The sequence below is a fragment of the Amborella trichopoda genome, chromosome 11, assembly GCF_054954075.1.
Source record: "Amborella trichopoda isolate Santa Cruz 75 chromosome 11, AtrichopodaSantaCruz75HAP2 v2.0, whole genome shotgun sequence".
In the NCBI taxonomy this organism is placed as follows: domain Eukaryota; kingdom Viridiplantae; phylum Streptophyta; class Magnoliopsida; order Amborellales; family Amborellaceae; genus Amborella; species Amborella trichopoda.
Window position 1 is genome coordinate 45,360,788 of NC_142346.1, and position 18,936 is coordinate 45,379,723.

Below are 18,936 nucleotides of genomic sequence, written 5' to 3' on the forward strand. Positions count from 1 at the left end.
GTGCTTAGGCTCTAAACAATCAAATTAGAGCCTACCTTCAAATAGTATCGAAAAATGTGGTTTGGATATTGGAAATCTTTATGATAGCTTTAAACTATATTTCATCTTTATTTATAAAGTGTAAAGCTTAAAAAATTGTGTAGACCAACAGATCTATAAAAACTTAAAAATCTTGAAAATTGACTGTCCAAAAATATTTTACAAAAAACACTACTTTCAAAATTTGAAATCTATTTTTTTCTCATGTCCATGCATCTTGACGTCGAGATAATCAATTTGAAGATATTTAGACATCATAACAACCTCTTCTAATGAAATTATCGAGGTAGGCTCCAAGCCTTAGCTCTCTATAAACTTTTCCCTACAATTAATTGATGCGGATGCTAGAGTCCACACAACAAGTGTAAACCAGTTGGGAGTACAATTAATTGACCACCATTTTTTATGATATCAAAGCGTTGCATCCCCAAGAGAGATAGAATGGATAACTTTCGTTTCTTTTACGGATACAATTTTTAATTTTTATGAGTTCATGTAGAAATGAGTCACCTATGAAAGATCTATTTTTTAAGATGGATTTTTGGATCTAATTTTGAAGGATCAAATCATGTCTATGAAAAAATAGATAAATTTTGAAAATTAAAAAGAATGATTCTATTAAGATAATATTTGGATTATTAGGGACATCATTTGTTATGTGAATCATTTTGACACGGCCTAAGCCCGAAGTTGAGGTTTCGTTTTATTTGAAAAATCTTGCGCCATATGCGTGTCTGTCGATGCACACGTGCCAATCAACCAATTTTACTCGGTCGTCATGTGGTGCCTCTTCGACATTATTCATACTCATCATTCTATTGTATTGACGCACATGTATAATAGGGAATATGGAAACCAAAAAATATAGGGACAAACCTAATTTAATTATTAAAAAGATTTTGTGATCCATGGAGGATGTTGTTCATTTACTACCTCACGTAAAATTCAATCTAGGAGTATTTGTTTTTTTGACAAACAGGATTTAGGAGTATTTTAAGGGCTCAAATTTTTTTAGATGTGATATCCTCAACCTAGAGAGTAACCTCCGGAAACAAAAAAAAAAAAACAAAAAATTTAAAATTGCACCATGCAGGATCTTGATAATAATTACATCCCAAGATTAAACAAATATCATAATTTTGGAAGGAAAGATCCAAATAACTATTTTTTTTTTAAAATGGAAATAATTATCCATATTTGCATTACATATTTGAATTATAGTATTTTTTTTTTTATAAATTCAAATCACTTGAAATTTGGATTGTCTATTCTATAAAAATAAGAGAATCTAATTAAAATATCAAAAAAAAAATTTACAAAAAATAAATTAGCCAAAATAGCCCTACAAATTTTCAAAGGCATTTTAGTCAATTTAAATTTTATGAATTATTTTTAAAATATTTTTATTTAGTACGCCGTAATGAGAAGAATGAACGCCTAATTTTATGTAATTTTAATTTTTAAAAAATATTTTAAAATTATATTATGAAATTAGGTTGTGATCGTCAGATCGGCCTAAGTTCAATTTAAACCGTTGGGCTTACATTGTTCCATCACATATTACTTTGCACTAAAATGAAGTCAATTTGATTTGGGAAACAGGTTTCTCCAACCTAGTGGGGTAAAGAAAACATATCAGAGTTGGTGTCCAATGAGATCCCATTGACTAAAGATGATTTGTGTTGCGCCCTATAACTATAAAAGGACAAATGTCCTTTGCTATTTGTTATGAGACTGCCTGTGATTCAAAAACTGTCATTTATGTTCACAATGAGGTGGATGACAATATAAAACATTGACTTCTTCATGAAAGAATATGATTCTATTTACCTACCCAAAAAGAGGGAAAAAAAAATGAGAATGTGGGAGTAGTAGTTACAGCGTCGGCAATTTTATGAATTCCTTCTTTTATTATTACATATGCCTATGTTTTTCAAAGCCTCTTGTCGTATTAAGCCCATATTATCTATATTTTCCTTCTTGTTTTTTTTTTTTTTTTGAGATGTTTTTTTTCAGCATATAGTTAAAGTAGGAAAATAGAACTTTGATCATAAAGTCAATGTTATGCGGAATCAGAAAACTGACTATATTAGGAAGAAGGCGAGAAAAGTTATAGGAGAAACTAGAGGAAAAAGAATTATGAAAAGAAAAATCGGTGGTGGAGTTATGAAGATCAATAGGTCATTAATAAAAACGATCATGTTATAAAACTAGACGAATTAATAGAAATGATCAAAACTTAAAAGAATATAAAAGTATTAAAACCAAATAAATAACAAATAAGATAAAACTAAGGCATATGATAATCTATATTATGACGATGATAATCTTTTTTCCTCTCCCTACGTGTGGTGTGCGTATGACGAACATAATTAAAAAGGAATGTGAGTAAACCACGGCAGGTATTTGTGTTAACCTGTTATATTACGAAAAACATTTATATAACGTTATAGTATTGAAGTAAGGCAGATCTCAAAAACCCTACAGAAAAGAGTGCTATGGTATTGGAAAGCTTTCCAATTGATCTTCTCGAAGTCAAGACATATGGACATAAAGAAAAAAAAAGAATTTGAAATTAAAAAAATAGTGCATCTTGTAACAAGACATCCGAATATGTATTTTCAACATTTTCGAGTGCTGCTCGATCTGTACCAATTTTGAAATCTAAATTTTATAACGTAAATATAACATAAGATGAAATTAGATTTTCAAGGCAGCATAAAATTTACAATTATGAAATAACCTCATTATGAGATTTTATTGGCGCATTAGTTGACAAGAGAGAGAGAGAGAGAGAAAGAAAAAGAAGATTCCTCACCTTTGAAAATCATGTACGGAACCCAATATTTCTTTCGCTCAAATAACAGCTTTAGGGAAGGGAAGGGAAGGGAAGAGAGAGAGATGGAGGGGCGGGGCCGGCAGGGTAATGGGATGGTGACTGTTCACGAAGGAAACAATTTGGTTCGCTTCTAGAATTTCAAAGGAATTGGTCACGAAAGCAAAGCGTGTCGGGGATGGGATGGTCAAGATTGAACGGAACGAGGAGCAAGGTTCCAGAACTCGGCTCCGGCTCGGAACCTGGGCCCTGCCTGACCCATGGGTGTTGGGGCCAAAATGGCAAAACACACAAACTAAAAGTATTAAAAAGCACTTACTTTAAAAAGGGAAAAGTTTATGTACAGCTGAGTCTCTAAACGATCAAAGTGGATCCTACCACAAAAAAATCACTACAAGAGGTTGTTTTTATGCTCAAATATCCTCAAATTGATCATCAAAATGTATGGATATGAAAAAAAAAATAGATTTCAAGTTATTTTGTAATGCATTTTTGGACGGTCGATTTTCAAGTTTTTATAGATATGTCGATCTACATTATTTTTGATGCTTTAAACTTTATAAATAAAAATGAAAATATATTTTAAAGCTATATCAAAGATTTTCAATATTGACACCGCATGCCTTAATACTATTTGAAGGTAGGCTCTAATTTGATTGTTTAGAGCCTAGGCTCTATACAAATCGCACCCTTTTAAAAATAGATAAGTGACTTGGATTGGGTACCCCAAAAACCGGTTGGAATCGGCGGTCTAGTTTGCCGTTTTACTATGTAAAAAAAACAATGAACCGACAAAAAAACGTGTGAAAAAAAAAAGTGAACCAGCGTCCGGATCAGTGAATCGACGGTCCGAATTACCGTTTTAATATAGAGAATCGCCATTGTACTGTGTAGAACCAACCGATTCTCTTCTAGACTCGATTGTTTTCTTATACATAAGCGGAACCAGAACAGGGTGACCGATTCTTAGGTCGGAACGGACGATTCCGTATTGACTCGGTATTTTTTAAATCACTGGTAAAAGTGATTCAAACTAAAAAAGACTCCTCAAGAAAAATTGAAACTAGAAACGACTTTAAAACTCAAATTAGATGGAAAAAGATATATGAAAAATGGATTTAAAAAAGTAGATTTATAGTGGTGACATTTCAGAAAAAATTTTTTAAAAAATAAAAGAAAATACAAAAAAAAAAGAAGAAGAAGACACATGATAAAAAAAACATATGTAAAATATTTATATATGGATTTTACAAATTGATATAATTCTTATGTTTTTTTATAAAAAGCTATGACGGTACCATATTTGGATTTTAATAATATTGAGAATTTGAAAAAAGTAAAATGGACCCCAAGTTTTATCCACTGTAGATTTCATATAGGTTTTCAAGAAAAACAAATATTTCATATAAAAAATTTAGTGTAAAACGAGTCCACCATTCTAGGCCACTCATATCATTTCTTCTCCTTGGATCGTGCCCTCAGCCTATGTTGTGCTATAGGCAAGTGGCCGGTGCCCTCAGCCTATGTTGTGCTATAGGCAAGTGGCCGGTGCCCTCAGCCTATGTTGTGCTTTAGGCAAGCGGCCGGTTATGTGTGGGGAGAAAGAGAGACGGGGTGCATTTTGTGTCTTTTTCACACACATTTATGAAAGGGTGCAGTTGGCATACGGATGTATATATAGGTCTTGAGGTAAGGTGTGTCTTTAAATTTGACGGTGGTGTATAATTTTGATGTAAAATATTTTTAAGATTAATTTAAAATCTATTTTTATATCTAATTATAAAATTTTAAATTTCAAAAATGGTTAAAATCAAGTAGATCTATAAACATATGAAAATCTTAAAAATGGATGGTGTAGATAATATGTTGTAAAATGCACTATTTCTGAGATTTAAAATCTTTTTGTTTTTCATAGTCATACATCTAGATGTCGAGATGATCAATCAAATGGTTTTTCGACGTTAAAACTATCTTTTCTGATGGATTTTTGAGCGGCATCCGTAGTTCTACATTATAAGGTTGCATCCTTATATAAACTTTTTTCAAATAATTTATAGAGAAAAAATAAAAATAAAATAGTATAGATACGTGACATTGTGATTGGGGCAATTTTAGCCTTCCATTCATAATGGACGGTTGGATAAGGAGAAGTCTATAAGTTTTATGTGGTAGGGGAAGCATAGAAAGCTTGCCCATATAAAAAGTGAGATTATCTATAAAGAGATTATTTATCTTTTGTACATAGAAGTGACAATCATTCTTGTCCCTTAAATTTCAAAATGGATGATTGTAAGAGTGTCATTAGATAGATGCAAAGTTCCAAAAAAAAATCTTGAACTTCATGACTCACCCCAAGCTATCCAATTTGACATCTAATGAGTGTGAATGATTGTGACATCCATATACTAAAGATAAATAGTAGCTTTGTAGACAAACCATTAAAAGAGTATGAAACTAAATATTTATATGCAATCTCAACTGTTAGGTCAAGATTGAATAATTTAAAGCGACATCAACTATAGCATTTCACCAGCATTTGAGGACTCGATGGAATCCACTCGGACTCTACGAAGTTACCCAGCCTCGTACTTGTACCGAGACAAGTACCTCTTGAGTACCTCTGTTCACAGGGGTTTTGTTGAAGCCTGAATACAAGGGGGGAACCTCCCCCTTATTGCATCTCTCTCTAAAATGGGGCAGCACCCCATTTTCTTCTATCTCTAACATGGGCTCTCTCTTTGGTCATGTACTCTCTCTCTCTATCAAAATTCTGCTCTCATTTTAGAAATAATTAATGATTTTTTAATGTGCTAGTGGGAACGAAAACTTAAATCGGTTGCTGAGGCTCAAGTGGTACTACTAGCACGACCTCAACCCCAATCCCAAATTTGTGCTCCCCTTGTCATTTCTCATTCTGTCTCACTATCTTTATATCCTTCTTTATCCCTCTCTCTCTCTCCCACCCTCTCTCTTTCTCCTCTCCCCCTCTCTCCTCTCTCCTCTTTCTCGCTTTCTATGACGTGAAAATTTATACCTTTGTCATGTCTTTCTCTGATCCACCCCTTATCTCCAGCTCTCTCCTCCAAGATAGAGATACGCTCGAGAGCGAGAAAGAGAGATATCCGAAAGAGATAGAGAGATCCAGGTGAGAGAGAGACCAAAGAGAGATGTGGATGGGAGAGATAAATATGAGAGAGAGAAACCAAAGAGAGAGAGAGATGATGTTGGTGGGAGACCTAGAGAGATATACTAGGGAGGTAGGAAGAGGAAAGAGAGATGTTTTTGGTGGGGGAAGGAGGGAGAGACACTTGTGCGTGCATGGGGGAGAGAGGGATGTGTGGCTAGAGGTTGTTAGGATGTAATAAGACTCTTTGCTGCAGAAATAGGAACCCCAAAAGTTGGGTCCCACCAAGATTGTGTACTTAACCAACTAGAAACAAAATAGCCGAGTACAAACCATAATACAACAAATAAAATATGAAATCACACACACTACAAGAAAATAAAGATTTACTTTGTTTGCCCATAAGGTTGCATCCACAGACATGACAAACTAAAATCCACTATAATGAGGAAAATTATATCGCAGATTTTGGGATACAAAAGATATCTTACTAACCATCGACAATACCTAGTTGAGCAACCCTTAAAATAACTTCTTGATCGACATTACTTTGCTCTTTTTTCTCTTTGTTTTTGACAATTATCACGGAATGCACTAGATAGTAATGCGAGAACAACAAGAAACAGACTCTCTTCGTAAAGGGGATATCACCAAAATCTACATGGGAACAATTTCTCTAAAAAAATATGCCTTTACCTTCATGCAAGGCACAAATGCCATTTCTCTTACTAGATGCTCACTTCTCGCTCTAGAAGCTCCTTCAGACTCCTCTTTCGCTAGGCTGGGGGCCTTTACCTTTCTCTAGAAAGAAGTCCACATTTCTAACAAAATGACCCAAATAGGCAGACAAATTATATCTTCTCTCATTCTATATATGTAAGGTTATCGATCCAAGGCCAGATAAGAATCCCATAAATGTCACATGCATCTGAAACTTAAGATATAACTAAGAGCCTTAATCTAGCTATACTTACAATGAATATCTCAATTAACTTAGAAAATTGATCAATATCAATCCCATTTAATATGAGATTTTTTTATGGAGTTGATTTTGGATATCATCATATCCAACAGAGATACCACAAGAAACGAAATGGTGAAAAAGAGAGATTTTGATAAAAGAAAAACTAGAAAGAGAGAGATTTAATTGACGATTTTAAGGATGCAACCATCACTATAGGAGTAAGCTGCACCTTAAAAATCCAGAAGTAAAAGAGTGTTCCGAAGATGGAAAACCTTCCAATTGATCATCCCATCCTCAAGATATATGGATATAAAGAAGAAAAAAAAAAGAATTTCGGAGTCCTATAAAGAGTGCGTCATGTAACAAGTTATCTGGACATTCTAGCTTGGAGCTATAGAGTTTGAGGTAACTATTAAAGTAAAACAACATAAAAAGAGAGACTAGTATGCAAAGCAAATGGAGGGGATTATTTGCTTGAATATGCATGGATGTGTTAGAGATGGAGTGAGATACAAGAGTGGCAGGTGAGATGCATGAATGTGCTTGGATATGTTATGGCATTGATAGAAGGGATAAAGAGATAATCAAGTCACCGATTTAGGGTTTCCCATGTGCTCATGAGTTTTGACACATAAGTGCAATTCTTCAAGATTATGGAGTAAAATGTGACCTCTCATCAGTGGCTTGATTGGGGAACTGGTTGGCTCGGGTCGGGTTGGGTCGGGCTTGGGTCAACACTCTCTGGGTCAAGCCCAAGTCATTGAACTGGTATCGATCCGCTCAAGGTCAAGCCCAAGTTATTGGACTGGGATCGACCCATGGGGTTAGGTTGGATCTGAATCTATATATAAAATGTAATATAAATTATACTTTACATATTTTAATATATAAGTAATATAAAAACATTTATATTATATGTAATATATCAGGTCGAGTTAGGTTGATCTTGACCAGTGTGAAGAGTCAGAGGTTTCTCTGAAGAGACTCCTTGTGTCCATTAATCATATGAATGTACATACTTGTCTTTTATAGACAAATTACAAATGGCAATAATAGAAACTAGATCATAGATACCTAAATCATACAAAAACTTATAATAAAGTACAAATACTCTATCAACCCTTACCATAAATAGTGATTGCAATATATACTTTCCATATTAACCCGATACACAATATATACTTTTCCTTTCACACTCCCCCTCAAATTCAAGATACTATGAGAGAGAGCAGCTGGAGTTTGAGCACAAATTACAGAAACGAGCAGTTAGATCTTCAGGTGCATACTCAGATTGCTTGATCAATGAGCACCGAAAGTAGCAGCGAATCAACAAGCCTCGAAAACAAATTCAGGAACTCTTGGAAAAGATCAAACAGATCAGATAGTTGAAACACGACTCGGCATAGAAACAGATCAGAGTGTCGAAACACGACTCGACGGAAAGACAAATCAAAGGGTCGAAACACTACTCTGCAGAGAGGACAAATGAGAGAGTCGAATCACGACTCAACAGAGAGGACAGATCAAAGAGTCGAAACACGACTCAGTAGAGAGTCGAAACACGACTTGACAGAAGTTGTACCGACTGGGTGAGCAATAGACTCGTCTTGAAAATTGGCAATAATGCTTCAGGGACGAGGAATTGACACTACTAAGATTAATCTAGCTCTGATACCATGTGAAGAGTCTGAGGTTTCTCTGAAGAGACTCCTTGTGTCCATTAATCATATGAATGTACATACTTGTCTTTTATAGACAAATTACAAATAACAATAATAGAAACTAAATCATAGATACCTAAACCAACCCAAACTTGTAATAAAGTATAGATACTCTATTAACCCTTACCATAAATACTGATTGCAATATATACTTTCTATATTAACCCGATACACAATATAAAGGACCGAGGTTGATAGAGGATGTTTGAAAAAACAAAACAGGGACCGAGAGTATAGAAATACAGTTTCTCACAACTTGAACCTAACCTGGTCCAATTTCATCCGACATGGACCAGGAGCTGGAAACCAATGGGTTTTTGTTTTTTCTTCATGCTGGCACTTTTTGTATGCTAAGGCCCTTATCAATAAAAGAAGGCAAAAAATGAATAACTAAATACAAATTCCCAATATAATACATTTACTATACACAATAGAATCCACTAACATAGAACTCATCTTGTAGCAACTTTCATGACACAGATGAAACTGAGGATCTATCAGAAAGAGCAACAATAACTATGCTGGAACTACAGAAAGTCCTAATGTAGCTCACCCAAAAAAAGAGGTTCCAATGGGAGCTTTGTATTGGGAAATATATACATGCATAGGCCCAAAGCCCAAGCCCTTAAGGCTCTTGAGACAAGACAATACCTGTGAATGAATAGAACACACAATTGTTCTCTGATATGTATATGCCAATAAAAATGTTGAGGCCTCTGATTCCTAATGAGCCAGGATCTAAAGAAGTTAAGAGATATATAATCTATATTGTTCTAAAGAAGTGGGAAGTTTTAAGAGTAGCTTCCAACGTAGAACACAAGGAAACTCAACCTAGTATGATACATACAACTCAATCAAAGTTCCTAAACCCTACTGAGAAAGACTCAATAAGATATAAAAAATGAGAGAGTTAAATCTAAATGCAGTCAAATCTCTCTGATAATTTGTCCTTGATGCCACTAACGCATGGTTCGGCATCAACGAGCATCTTCACCACTTCTCGCATTGATGGCCTCAGAGTCGGGAGCTTGGTTGTGCAGAGTGTGGCCATCTTCAACACCTTGAGCATGTCTTCTTCATAATAGTCTGAGACTCTTGTGTCCAAAATAGAACATGCTGTTTCTCGCGTAGCCAGATGAGAACAAACCCAATCCACAATGTCTTTTCCTTCTTGAAACTCGGGCTCTAAAGGCCTCTTACCAGTTACAAGCTCGAGAAGGATAACTCCGAAGCTGTACACATCGCTCTTCTCTGTTGCTTTCATGGAATAAGCAAGTTCTGAAATTCCATGACAAAAGAAGGATAATGTTAATTATTAGCTTCTCCAGTTGGATTCTAATGGTTTTCCTGCTCGTCTTGTTGGCTAGGGTGTAAAGGTTGCACCACTGTGGTCTAAGGTTCAAATCCCAGCTTACCCACCTAAAAGGATAGGCCTCTGTGTATGCTGGCACATGTGTGTGTGTGTGTGAGAGAGAGAGAGAGAGAGAGAGAGAGAGAGAGAGAGAGAGACCTGTAATCTGATCAACTGCAAAGTTGGAAAATGCATGTGGGTATGAGTGTTTGTGTGTGCACATTTGCATGTTTTAAGAAAATAGAAAACAGAGAAAAAGTGCAGGAAAAACTAACCAGGAGCGATGTATCCATGAGTTCCCACAAACCCTGAGCTTGCCTCGCCCCCTTCGCTAACCACCCTTGCAATTCCGAAGTCCCCGATCTTAGCCTCCAAGGCTTCATCCAATAACACATTGCTTGATTTTATATCTCTATGGATTATCGCAGGCGAGCAGTCATGGTGCAAATAAGCCAGCCCCTTTGCCACCCCAACTCCAATCCCATGTCTTTGAACCCAATCCAACTCTTTCTCTCTCTTCCTCTTCTCTTTTTCAATCTTTCCCAATTCTCTTTTCTCATCCTCCTCTCTCCTCTTCCTCAATGCTTCAAACAAGTTGCCATTCTCCATGAATTCATATACCAAAATTCCTGAGACCCCTCTTGAAAGACAAGCATAAAGCCTCACTATATTTCGGTGCCTCACTTTTCCCAAAATCTCAATCTCTGATCTCATAAACTTGAGGTCAGACCCTTTCCAGAGCTCTTTCACTGCTACTTTTTCTCCATTTTTCAGCTCCACTCTGTATACTCTGCCATTGCCTCCTGTGCCAATCAAATTCTCTTCTTTAAGATAACATATTTCATCGGCCTCGAAACCTGTTTGGTGAAACATCTTGAATTTCCAATTTGGGTCTTCGTCTCTTTGTTTTGGGTCTTCTCTTTCACTATAATCGTTAATGGGTTCGGCTTTGATTCTTTTGTAACCAAGCATGATCGTGGTTGTTAAGGTTATTGCTACTGCAACTGCTGATATGGAGAGGAAAACCACTGTTGTTCCTGAGATTCTGCCATGCATTGGGCTTGATTTACAGGTGGGGATATGGGTTTCTCTCTCTAATGGAATCCTTTGGTTGATGCAGAGGCCTGAGTTATCTGCAAAGGCATTTAGCGAAGCCATTGATAGAAGCCCGGAAGGGACGGGCCCTGATAACTTGTTGTGCGAGAAATCTATTAAGCTTAGTTTTAGAAGCTGAAAATTTCTTGGGATTGACCCAGTTAGCAAATTCCAGGACAGATTCATAGAGTTCAGAGAGAGAAGATTGGCTAAACCCGAAGGTATATCCCCTGTCAGTGAGTTCTCGGCCAATTGTACATCTGTTAATTTACTGCATGCACCAATGCTCGAAGGAATCGATCCTGAGAAGTTATTTTTAAAAAGATATAAGCTCGACAACTGGTTCAAATTCCCGATTTCTTCAGGGATTCTTCCATGAAAGTTATTATTATATCCATGAAACTTTTGCAATTGTTTTAGAAATCCTGTTTCTGATGGTATTTCACCAGTGAAACCATTGTTTTGTATAAACAACTGGTTCAAATTAACTGATTGCTTGATCATAGAAGCAATGCTCCCATTGAAACCATTATCAGCAAAATCAATGATACTTGCATTAGGCAATCCCCATAATCCTTCTGGTATTTCCCCAACAAAGTAATTGTTACTGATTCTAAGCCTTATCAGAGACTTACACTCTGCATAGCTTTCAGGAAACCTCCCTGAAAATCTATTCTCCAAAGAAAGCAAGAACCAAAGCTGGTTTTTCCAGCAAAGATTGGCTGGAAACTCCCCAGAAAATCCATTTTCTGATATGTCAATGCTTTCTAGTGGGGAATATTTTCCAAATTCTGGAGGAAACTCTCCCGAAAATTGGTTCCGATAAATCGAAAACCCCACCAAATTCCTCATATCTCCAAATCCTTTCGGCAAGTCCCCATAAAACTCATTCTCATACAACTGAAACACAGTCAAACGTTTGAGGCCACCCAAGCTTTCTGGTAGCTTTCCTGTCATCAAATTGTGGGAAATATCAAATTCTCTTAACAAACTGAGGTTCCCAATCTCTTGTGGTAGCTCTCCAGTAAGCATGTTATCGTAGAGCTCAATCTTATACAAGCTCTGCAGATTTGATATTGTTTTTGGGATTTTTCCAGTGAGATTATTTATTGAAAGGTCGAGACTCTCAAGCTTTCGAAGCTCAAATATAAACTCAGGTATGTCAAAATTCAAACTACAGTAAGACATGCAGAGCTCAGTGAGGTTCTTGAGATTACCCAAACTCGCTGGAATCCTCCCTGGAGAAAAGCCATTTCCAGCGAAATTGAGTGAAATGAGGCTTGTCAATTTACCAACCCATCCCGGAAATTCACCTGAAAACTGGTTTCCAGATAAGTCCAGGATTTTCAGGAGAGGGAGGTCCAATACAGGGAGGTGTCCTGAAATGGAGTTGTCCGAGATGTTGAGGGTGGTGAGGGAGTGGAGGGCTGAAATTGAAGGAGAGAGGGTACCAGAAAGTGATCGGCTTCCGAGCAAAATTCCGGAGACCTGGCCAGAATCACAGTAAATTCCGGCCCATGAACATGGGGCCCCTTGAATGGATGGATCCCAATTGTTCATGGAATTGGTGGGGTCCTTTAGTTGGGACTTGAAGCTTAACAGAGCTTGGATGTCTGAGCTTAAGGCTGCTTCTGTCTGATTTGATATCCATGGAAGTAGGATTAATAATAGAGAGAAGATTGTGGTTAATGGAAAGTGAAGAAGATGATGAGTTTTGCTCCTTGTAACTTCCATTGTATTAAATTTTATTGGAGATGACTCATCTGGGACCTGTCCTATTTGGACTGGTTTTCTTGGCCTGTGAGAAAAAAATAACACAAAATAGTAATATTATCATCTGATAAATTTGCAAAAGGGAGAGATAAGGAAATGTTTAATCTCTGATTAGTTTACACTGGTGAACAAAAAGTCACTCTCCAACTGGGGACTCGCCCAAGTCGGAGCCAACGATTCCGGGCCGAAAAGCATGGAAATGCGAGTCTCCAATTTTATGATAATATTTCAAAATTTTCACTGGCTCCCTTTGTTCTCCTCGGTCTTACTGGATTCAGACCGGGTGACTCGGGATTGGGACTCTAGCGAGTATGTAAATTCCAACTTTGTAATCACTGCTTAAAAACAAAAAAAACAAAAAAAGAAAAATTTAAGGGGCCTAGTTGAACTTGGACCACCCATTTTTTAGTGATCCATCAATCCATCCTCAAGGGTGGCAATCAGGTTAAGTCCACCATTGAACGAGCCCGCCTGGGTCTCCTCAGGACCAGATCAGTACACATAGTGGGTCAGGTCCTTATCCAAGTCCCTCTTGGACCATATTGGTTATGTCGGGGTCGACCTTGAACCTGAACCACCCTAATGAGTTGGGTCTAGGTCCAATTGACCTGGACCCAAATAGGGTCTATGTTGGGTCCGGGTCGAACTTGGACCTATTTACATCTATATCCATCCAAAACATTAGGTGGCATTGCTGCACATAATTGGGGTTGCAGAATCTAAAACATCAGACAGGTTTCTTTAAAGGATGGTGGTCAAACAAGTCCCCTTGTATAAATGTCATGTTTTATCTTTTTTAGTAGTGGGCCTTATGAGGCAAGATGATGAATTTATATAGGTTTGGCAAGCTTTCATTCACAATTAGTGGTGATTCTTTTGACTGATTAAAACAACTTTCAATGAAACTAATTATTCATTACACATGGCTCCACCTCCCCACCAAAAAAAAAAAGAAAAAAAAAAAAAGAGAGTAACTTTAAAGATAGAGCTGCCAAGAATGAATGACGTATTGGTTAGTTGGGTGCTCTCTCTCTCTCTCTCTAGATGATAACAGTAAGGAGATGAGATAAGGATGATGGGTTTTGGTTTTGCCTTTTCTTAGCACAGTTTCTTGGATGGCTCGTTAGTTGCTCTCTATTTTTTTTTTTTCTGTTTGTTACTTTCTCATCTTTTTGGTGTTTTGCTTTCTAATTTTTTATATTTGTCATTTGCCTTTGGCATAACTGCAAAAAATAATTGGCAGTTTTTTCTTTCTTTTTGTTATCAACTTGGAAAATAAAATCTTTTGTGGAAATATAAAGAACAATCTTACCATTTTCTTGTTTGAACAAACCTATTGGATATTTCTAAAGGGATTATATGTTATATGACCCTTTATCTTAGATATGAGGATGTTACAATCATTTTTAACAAATTTAATAAATTAGGGTGTGTCATGAAACTCGAAAAATTTTAATTTAAATTTGAAATTACAGGATATTCTTAACCATGCGATTTCAAATGTAAACGGCCAAAATCTTGTAACCTTCTTGTATCCAAAATGGACAGTCTTATTACTTTTTGAGCATTGGATGGTCAAAATAAATCTTGACCATTGTATGTGAAATTGGGTGGCTGCATTTATTTCATTGACCATGTTCAATTTTTAAAATAATTTTTCTCGAACTTTGTGACACACCCAGACTATTGGATTTCACATCGGATTGTTGTAAGTAATTGTAGTCTCCCTATTCCAAAGGTAAATGATTTCATTGTATACAAGTCCATTCTTTTTAGTTTTTAAAATAGGACAAGCTTTCTATGCTTCTCCTACAATATAAAATTTATATACTTCCTCTTATCCAATCGTCCATTTTGAATGGAAGCTTAAGATTACCCCAAGCACAATGTCACGTCTCTACACTTTTTTATTTCTAATTTTTTTTCTAAACTATTTTGACACCAAAGTTTGTACGTCCAATCCTCTATTAAACTCGCACTAGCAAAAAATATAAAAACAAATATTTCTAATAAAATAAAATGATCAAAACACCTTTGAAAGTTTCAAGGGGTATTTTGATTATTATATTTTATCGAAAAATTATTTTTAATATTTTCTATAGGTGCACCCCAATGAGAATCTTGCACGTACTAAATTTCATATTCATACAATATGTATAAAAAAAATAAAAAATAAAATACTTTGAGACATCAGATCTAAGATCAAACGGTGAGTGGCACTCTTGATCAAAATTAGACGGTTGGATAGTAGGGGAAGCATAGATCTTGTATGCTGTCGGAGAAGTATAGAACCCTTTCCCTATAAAATATACTTAAACTAAAGTACCCTCTCACACACAAATTATCTAATAAAAACTTTGAAAGATAGAAAAATATCTAAAAGCATTGGCACTCTCTCTCTTCAACTGGGTCATATCCTAAATAAATTTTTTTTTGCTATTTAAAAAAGAATAGAAATAAAAATATTTATAGAGATCTGCATTTTCCTTATGAGAAGTTCAGAATAATATTTCCTCTTGTTAATATTTATAGGTTTCCATTGAAATATTGCTGATAAGTTGTCATAGAGTTAAAACGAAAGCATCTTGATGTTTTTTAGGAATTGTTTTTGTGCTTTACAAATTTTTTTCTGCTGCTTCAAACGTAATATGTGTGAGGGATAATTTGGTTAAAAAACATAGAAAACATGTAGGAGTTTTGTTGAAAAAATTAAGATCATAGAATTTTGTGTTATTTTCCAAAAAGTTGGGTTTTTTGGATGACAGCCTATAATTTGGAGTCGGAATTAAATTTATAGGTAAGAAATCTCAAACTAGGAAAAAGTTTATAGAAGATGTCAACTTCATGCTATAAAAGTAAGGTGCATATGAGAAACCCACTAGAAAAGGTTATTCTCATGATGCAAGCCCTCAAATAGAACATCTTGACCTCGAGATATATAAATGGTAAAATCATAACGTCCAAAATGATGTTTATTGCATCACTTTATCTAAGTTGTCTATCTTTAACATTTTCAAGTGTCTATATATCTGCTCGATTTATTCCTTGGGACCTCTAAATTTTATTATTAGGAGTGTAAATAGATTTTCATAGCATCATGAATGTTTTCGGCACCAAAAAGTGCGTTTTTTACAAGATGTAGAGGTGTGCCTCATTGAGATTGTTCAAGCGAGTTCAAGATGGAGAATGCAATTTTTAACAATAAATGAATGAAGTATGAAACAAGGGAGACCCTTTTCAGACTTGACCCATAATTGATCGGGCTCCTGTTCTAATATGAGTCTGCGATTTTAAAATACTAATAATGACTACCTACTATTAACTTACATTATAAATTTGTACCATATAAAGGAGTGGGGTGGGATGTGAAACGATGCTAGGGTTGGTATTGCATTTAGTTTTGCTTTAGTGTTTTAAAACCCCCCAGTTTCGAACCGATCTGGATGGAAATTGTTTGGGACAAAACCAACTGGGATGATATCAGTCCCAGTTTGGTTCCTTTCTAAAACCCTATTGTTATTATTATTATTATTAAATTTATTTAATAATTTTTAAAGTCCCCTTAAATCTCTATCCCTATAAACCCTTGATTTTTATTTTCTTTTATTTATTTTTAAATTTTTTTGGATCGCCAATTTATAATGATCCATATCACCAATCCAATGATAATTGCCCATAACTTTTCTTTGCTTTACTTTTTTTATTTATTTGTATGTTAACTTTCTTTTTGCTTTATTATCTTCACTTTATTTCATAAATAGAGTATAGGCAGCTTTTTCATTCCATGACTTGGGATTTCTTTCTTTCTTTCTTTCTTTCTTTATCCCTTCTTTCTTTTTTCTTTTTTTTTAAAAGGTGAAGTAGGGTTAATGGTAAACTTGAAATTAATTACGTGGGTGGGGTGCTTTATTTAGATGGAGACAAAATTTAATGTGCCTCCATGGCTGATGTCACCCAATAATGGCCAACTAAGAACATCTCATCCTTCCAAATAAATTATCCAAATATACCTTAACAAAAGTATTTTAAAATATTTAGAACAATAATACCCATAATGAAGATTTATAGAATATTGGTAGCTAAACGCCCTTAGTTTATTGCTTTGAAACCCTAAAATAAGCCCATTTAAAACTCCATAAATTCCAATACGCCAAAGCTTCAAAATAATCTCTTATGAAAAAAACTTTGAAATAAATTTTAAAGAAATTTATCAAAAGTATGCTTAAGCAATATCTCACCCAATTTTGGATTTATCGTCAAAATACCTATCAAATGTAAACAGTTGAAAGAAGCAAAATGATAAATAGTTGATAACTTAGACATATTTCGATAAATTAACTTAGACATAGTTCGATAAATTTTTATGACTTTTAAAGTCACATATGACTTAAGAAATTTCTAGAATAATTAGAATAAGGCTCGGATGATGATTAATTCTATGAGAAAGTATACCATAGCCCTGTGGACCATGTCATTATATTGTCCATGACAGTTGAATAAAGGGAGTGAGATCCACTTTTAAGTCATGTCTGGAGTTCCACTTTCTTGACACCGTCGATTGCTTCATCGATCGGTGATGCCACAAATGGACAACATATTTACATAATCCATTGGACTATGGAATGAACATAATACTAAAAATTGGAATTTTTACTTTGAAATATTGATACCTTGTAATTTCCAAGTTTACATGGCCTGGCATGAAACTGCTTGAACCATGCCGACATAAAAGCCTGCGTAAAAAGAAAGAAATATTGACTGCATTATTTGAAATTTCCAAAAAGAGAGAAAAGAAGACATAATTTAATATTCCTAAACACCATTTGTTACCAAATTTAAAACTTCCCATTCATTTTTGTAAATTGCAGCTGCTGCCACAAAATACAAATTTTTGAGCGAAAATTCATGGGGTATTTAATTGAAAATCCATCTTTTTAATTTTACTCTTTAATATTTTTTAAATAGTAAAAGAAAAGAGATGGATGAAATTTCAAACAAGATAACTGAACTTAAAAGGAACAAGAGTTTGGCGTATGTTTGGCTTTTCCTTTCCATTGATAACAGTTCTGAAATTTAATCTAGTAAACATATTTAATCAGAAAAAAACTCCAAAAAAACAAGCACCGTTCGAATAAAAAGATTTGGAATTTTGGATAGAACTATAAATTTATCAGTTTATATATTTGTATGTAAGAAATAATGAGAAAATGCAAAAAACTTCACAAAAATCCTTCACGATAAATATTAAAAAGAGAAAACCTGCAAAATTCATTGTTTGGATCGAAAATTTGAGCTATTTCCAAAGAAATCATCAAAAAACGAAGTACATAAAATGTTTATTCTCAAGGAAAAGACCCAGAACCTTAGAAGGAAAGCACTCCAAATACTCAATATTAGAATTAAATGATAAATAAACATAAAAAATAAATAAAATAAATAAAATAAAATGGAAGGAGTCTCTGATAACAAAATAAAATAAAATATTCTAAAAGAAACTGAAATTGTGCAGGAAAATCATGATACTTTCTTTGAGAAAATATGTAAAATAATTATTTCAGAAGCTTATCCACATCATATTTGCTAAAAATTCCTTCGCATACTCAGCTCTGAATCAAAAGAACAAATAAATATCCAAAAAAAAATGAAGAACCCCAAAAGATAAACATTGTAAAAATAATGGAAAAGTACTAAAATGAAAATAGTAATAAGAATACCTTCAATAAAAGTTCTCAGAAATTCTCATTGACAAGAGAAAGAAATGCATGATTCAAGAGATGATTGAAATTTGCATGAAGAGAGGGATTAAAACCCAAAAATTACAAAAAAGAAAAACTTGGGATGGTACCTGCAACTTCCATGATATGACTCAGAGTTTCTCAGAAATTTCTCAAAAAGAATCCTGGAAATACCCAAGCAAATGGGTACACAGAGTGGATATGATCTTCACGATAAAGAAAAATAAAAAGAAGAAAGAGAGAGAAAACAGAGAGAGATAGATAAAGAACAAAAAAACAGGGAGAAAGAGAGAGAAAA

The 18,936-nt window shown here is 34.8% G+C and overlaps 1 protein-coding gene across 2 annotated transcripts; it reads right to left on the bottom strand.

Annotated features, from left to right (window-relative positions):
• Positions 1-9,246: 9,246 nt before the first annotated feature.
• Positions 9,247-18,936, bottom strand: LOC18448440 (Leucine-rich receptor-like protein kinase family protein). Of its 2 annotated transcripts, XM_088850944.1 has the most exons (4): positions 18,749-18,936; positions 17,574-17,636; positions 10,311-12,928; positions 9,247-9,962 (listed from the first exon to the last, which is right to left on the bottom strand). In XM_088850944.1, the coding sequence occupies exons 2-4, from the start codon at positions 17,603-17,605 to the stop codon at positions 9,601-9,603; spliced, it is 3,012 nt and encodes a 1,003-aa protein (XP_088707070.1). In that variant the 5' UTR covers positions 17,606-17,636; positions 18,749-18,936; the 3' UTR covers positions 9,247-9,600. The 2 variants fall into 2 exon arrangements, with proteins under 2 accessions (XP_088707070.1, XP_088707071.1); XM_088850945.1 differs by lacking the exon at positions 17,574-17,636.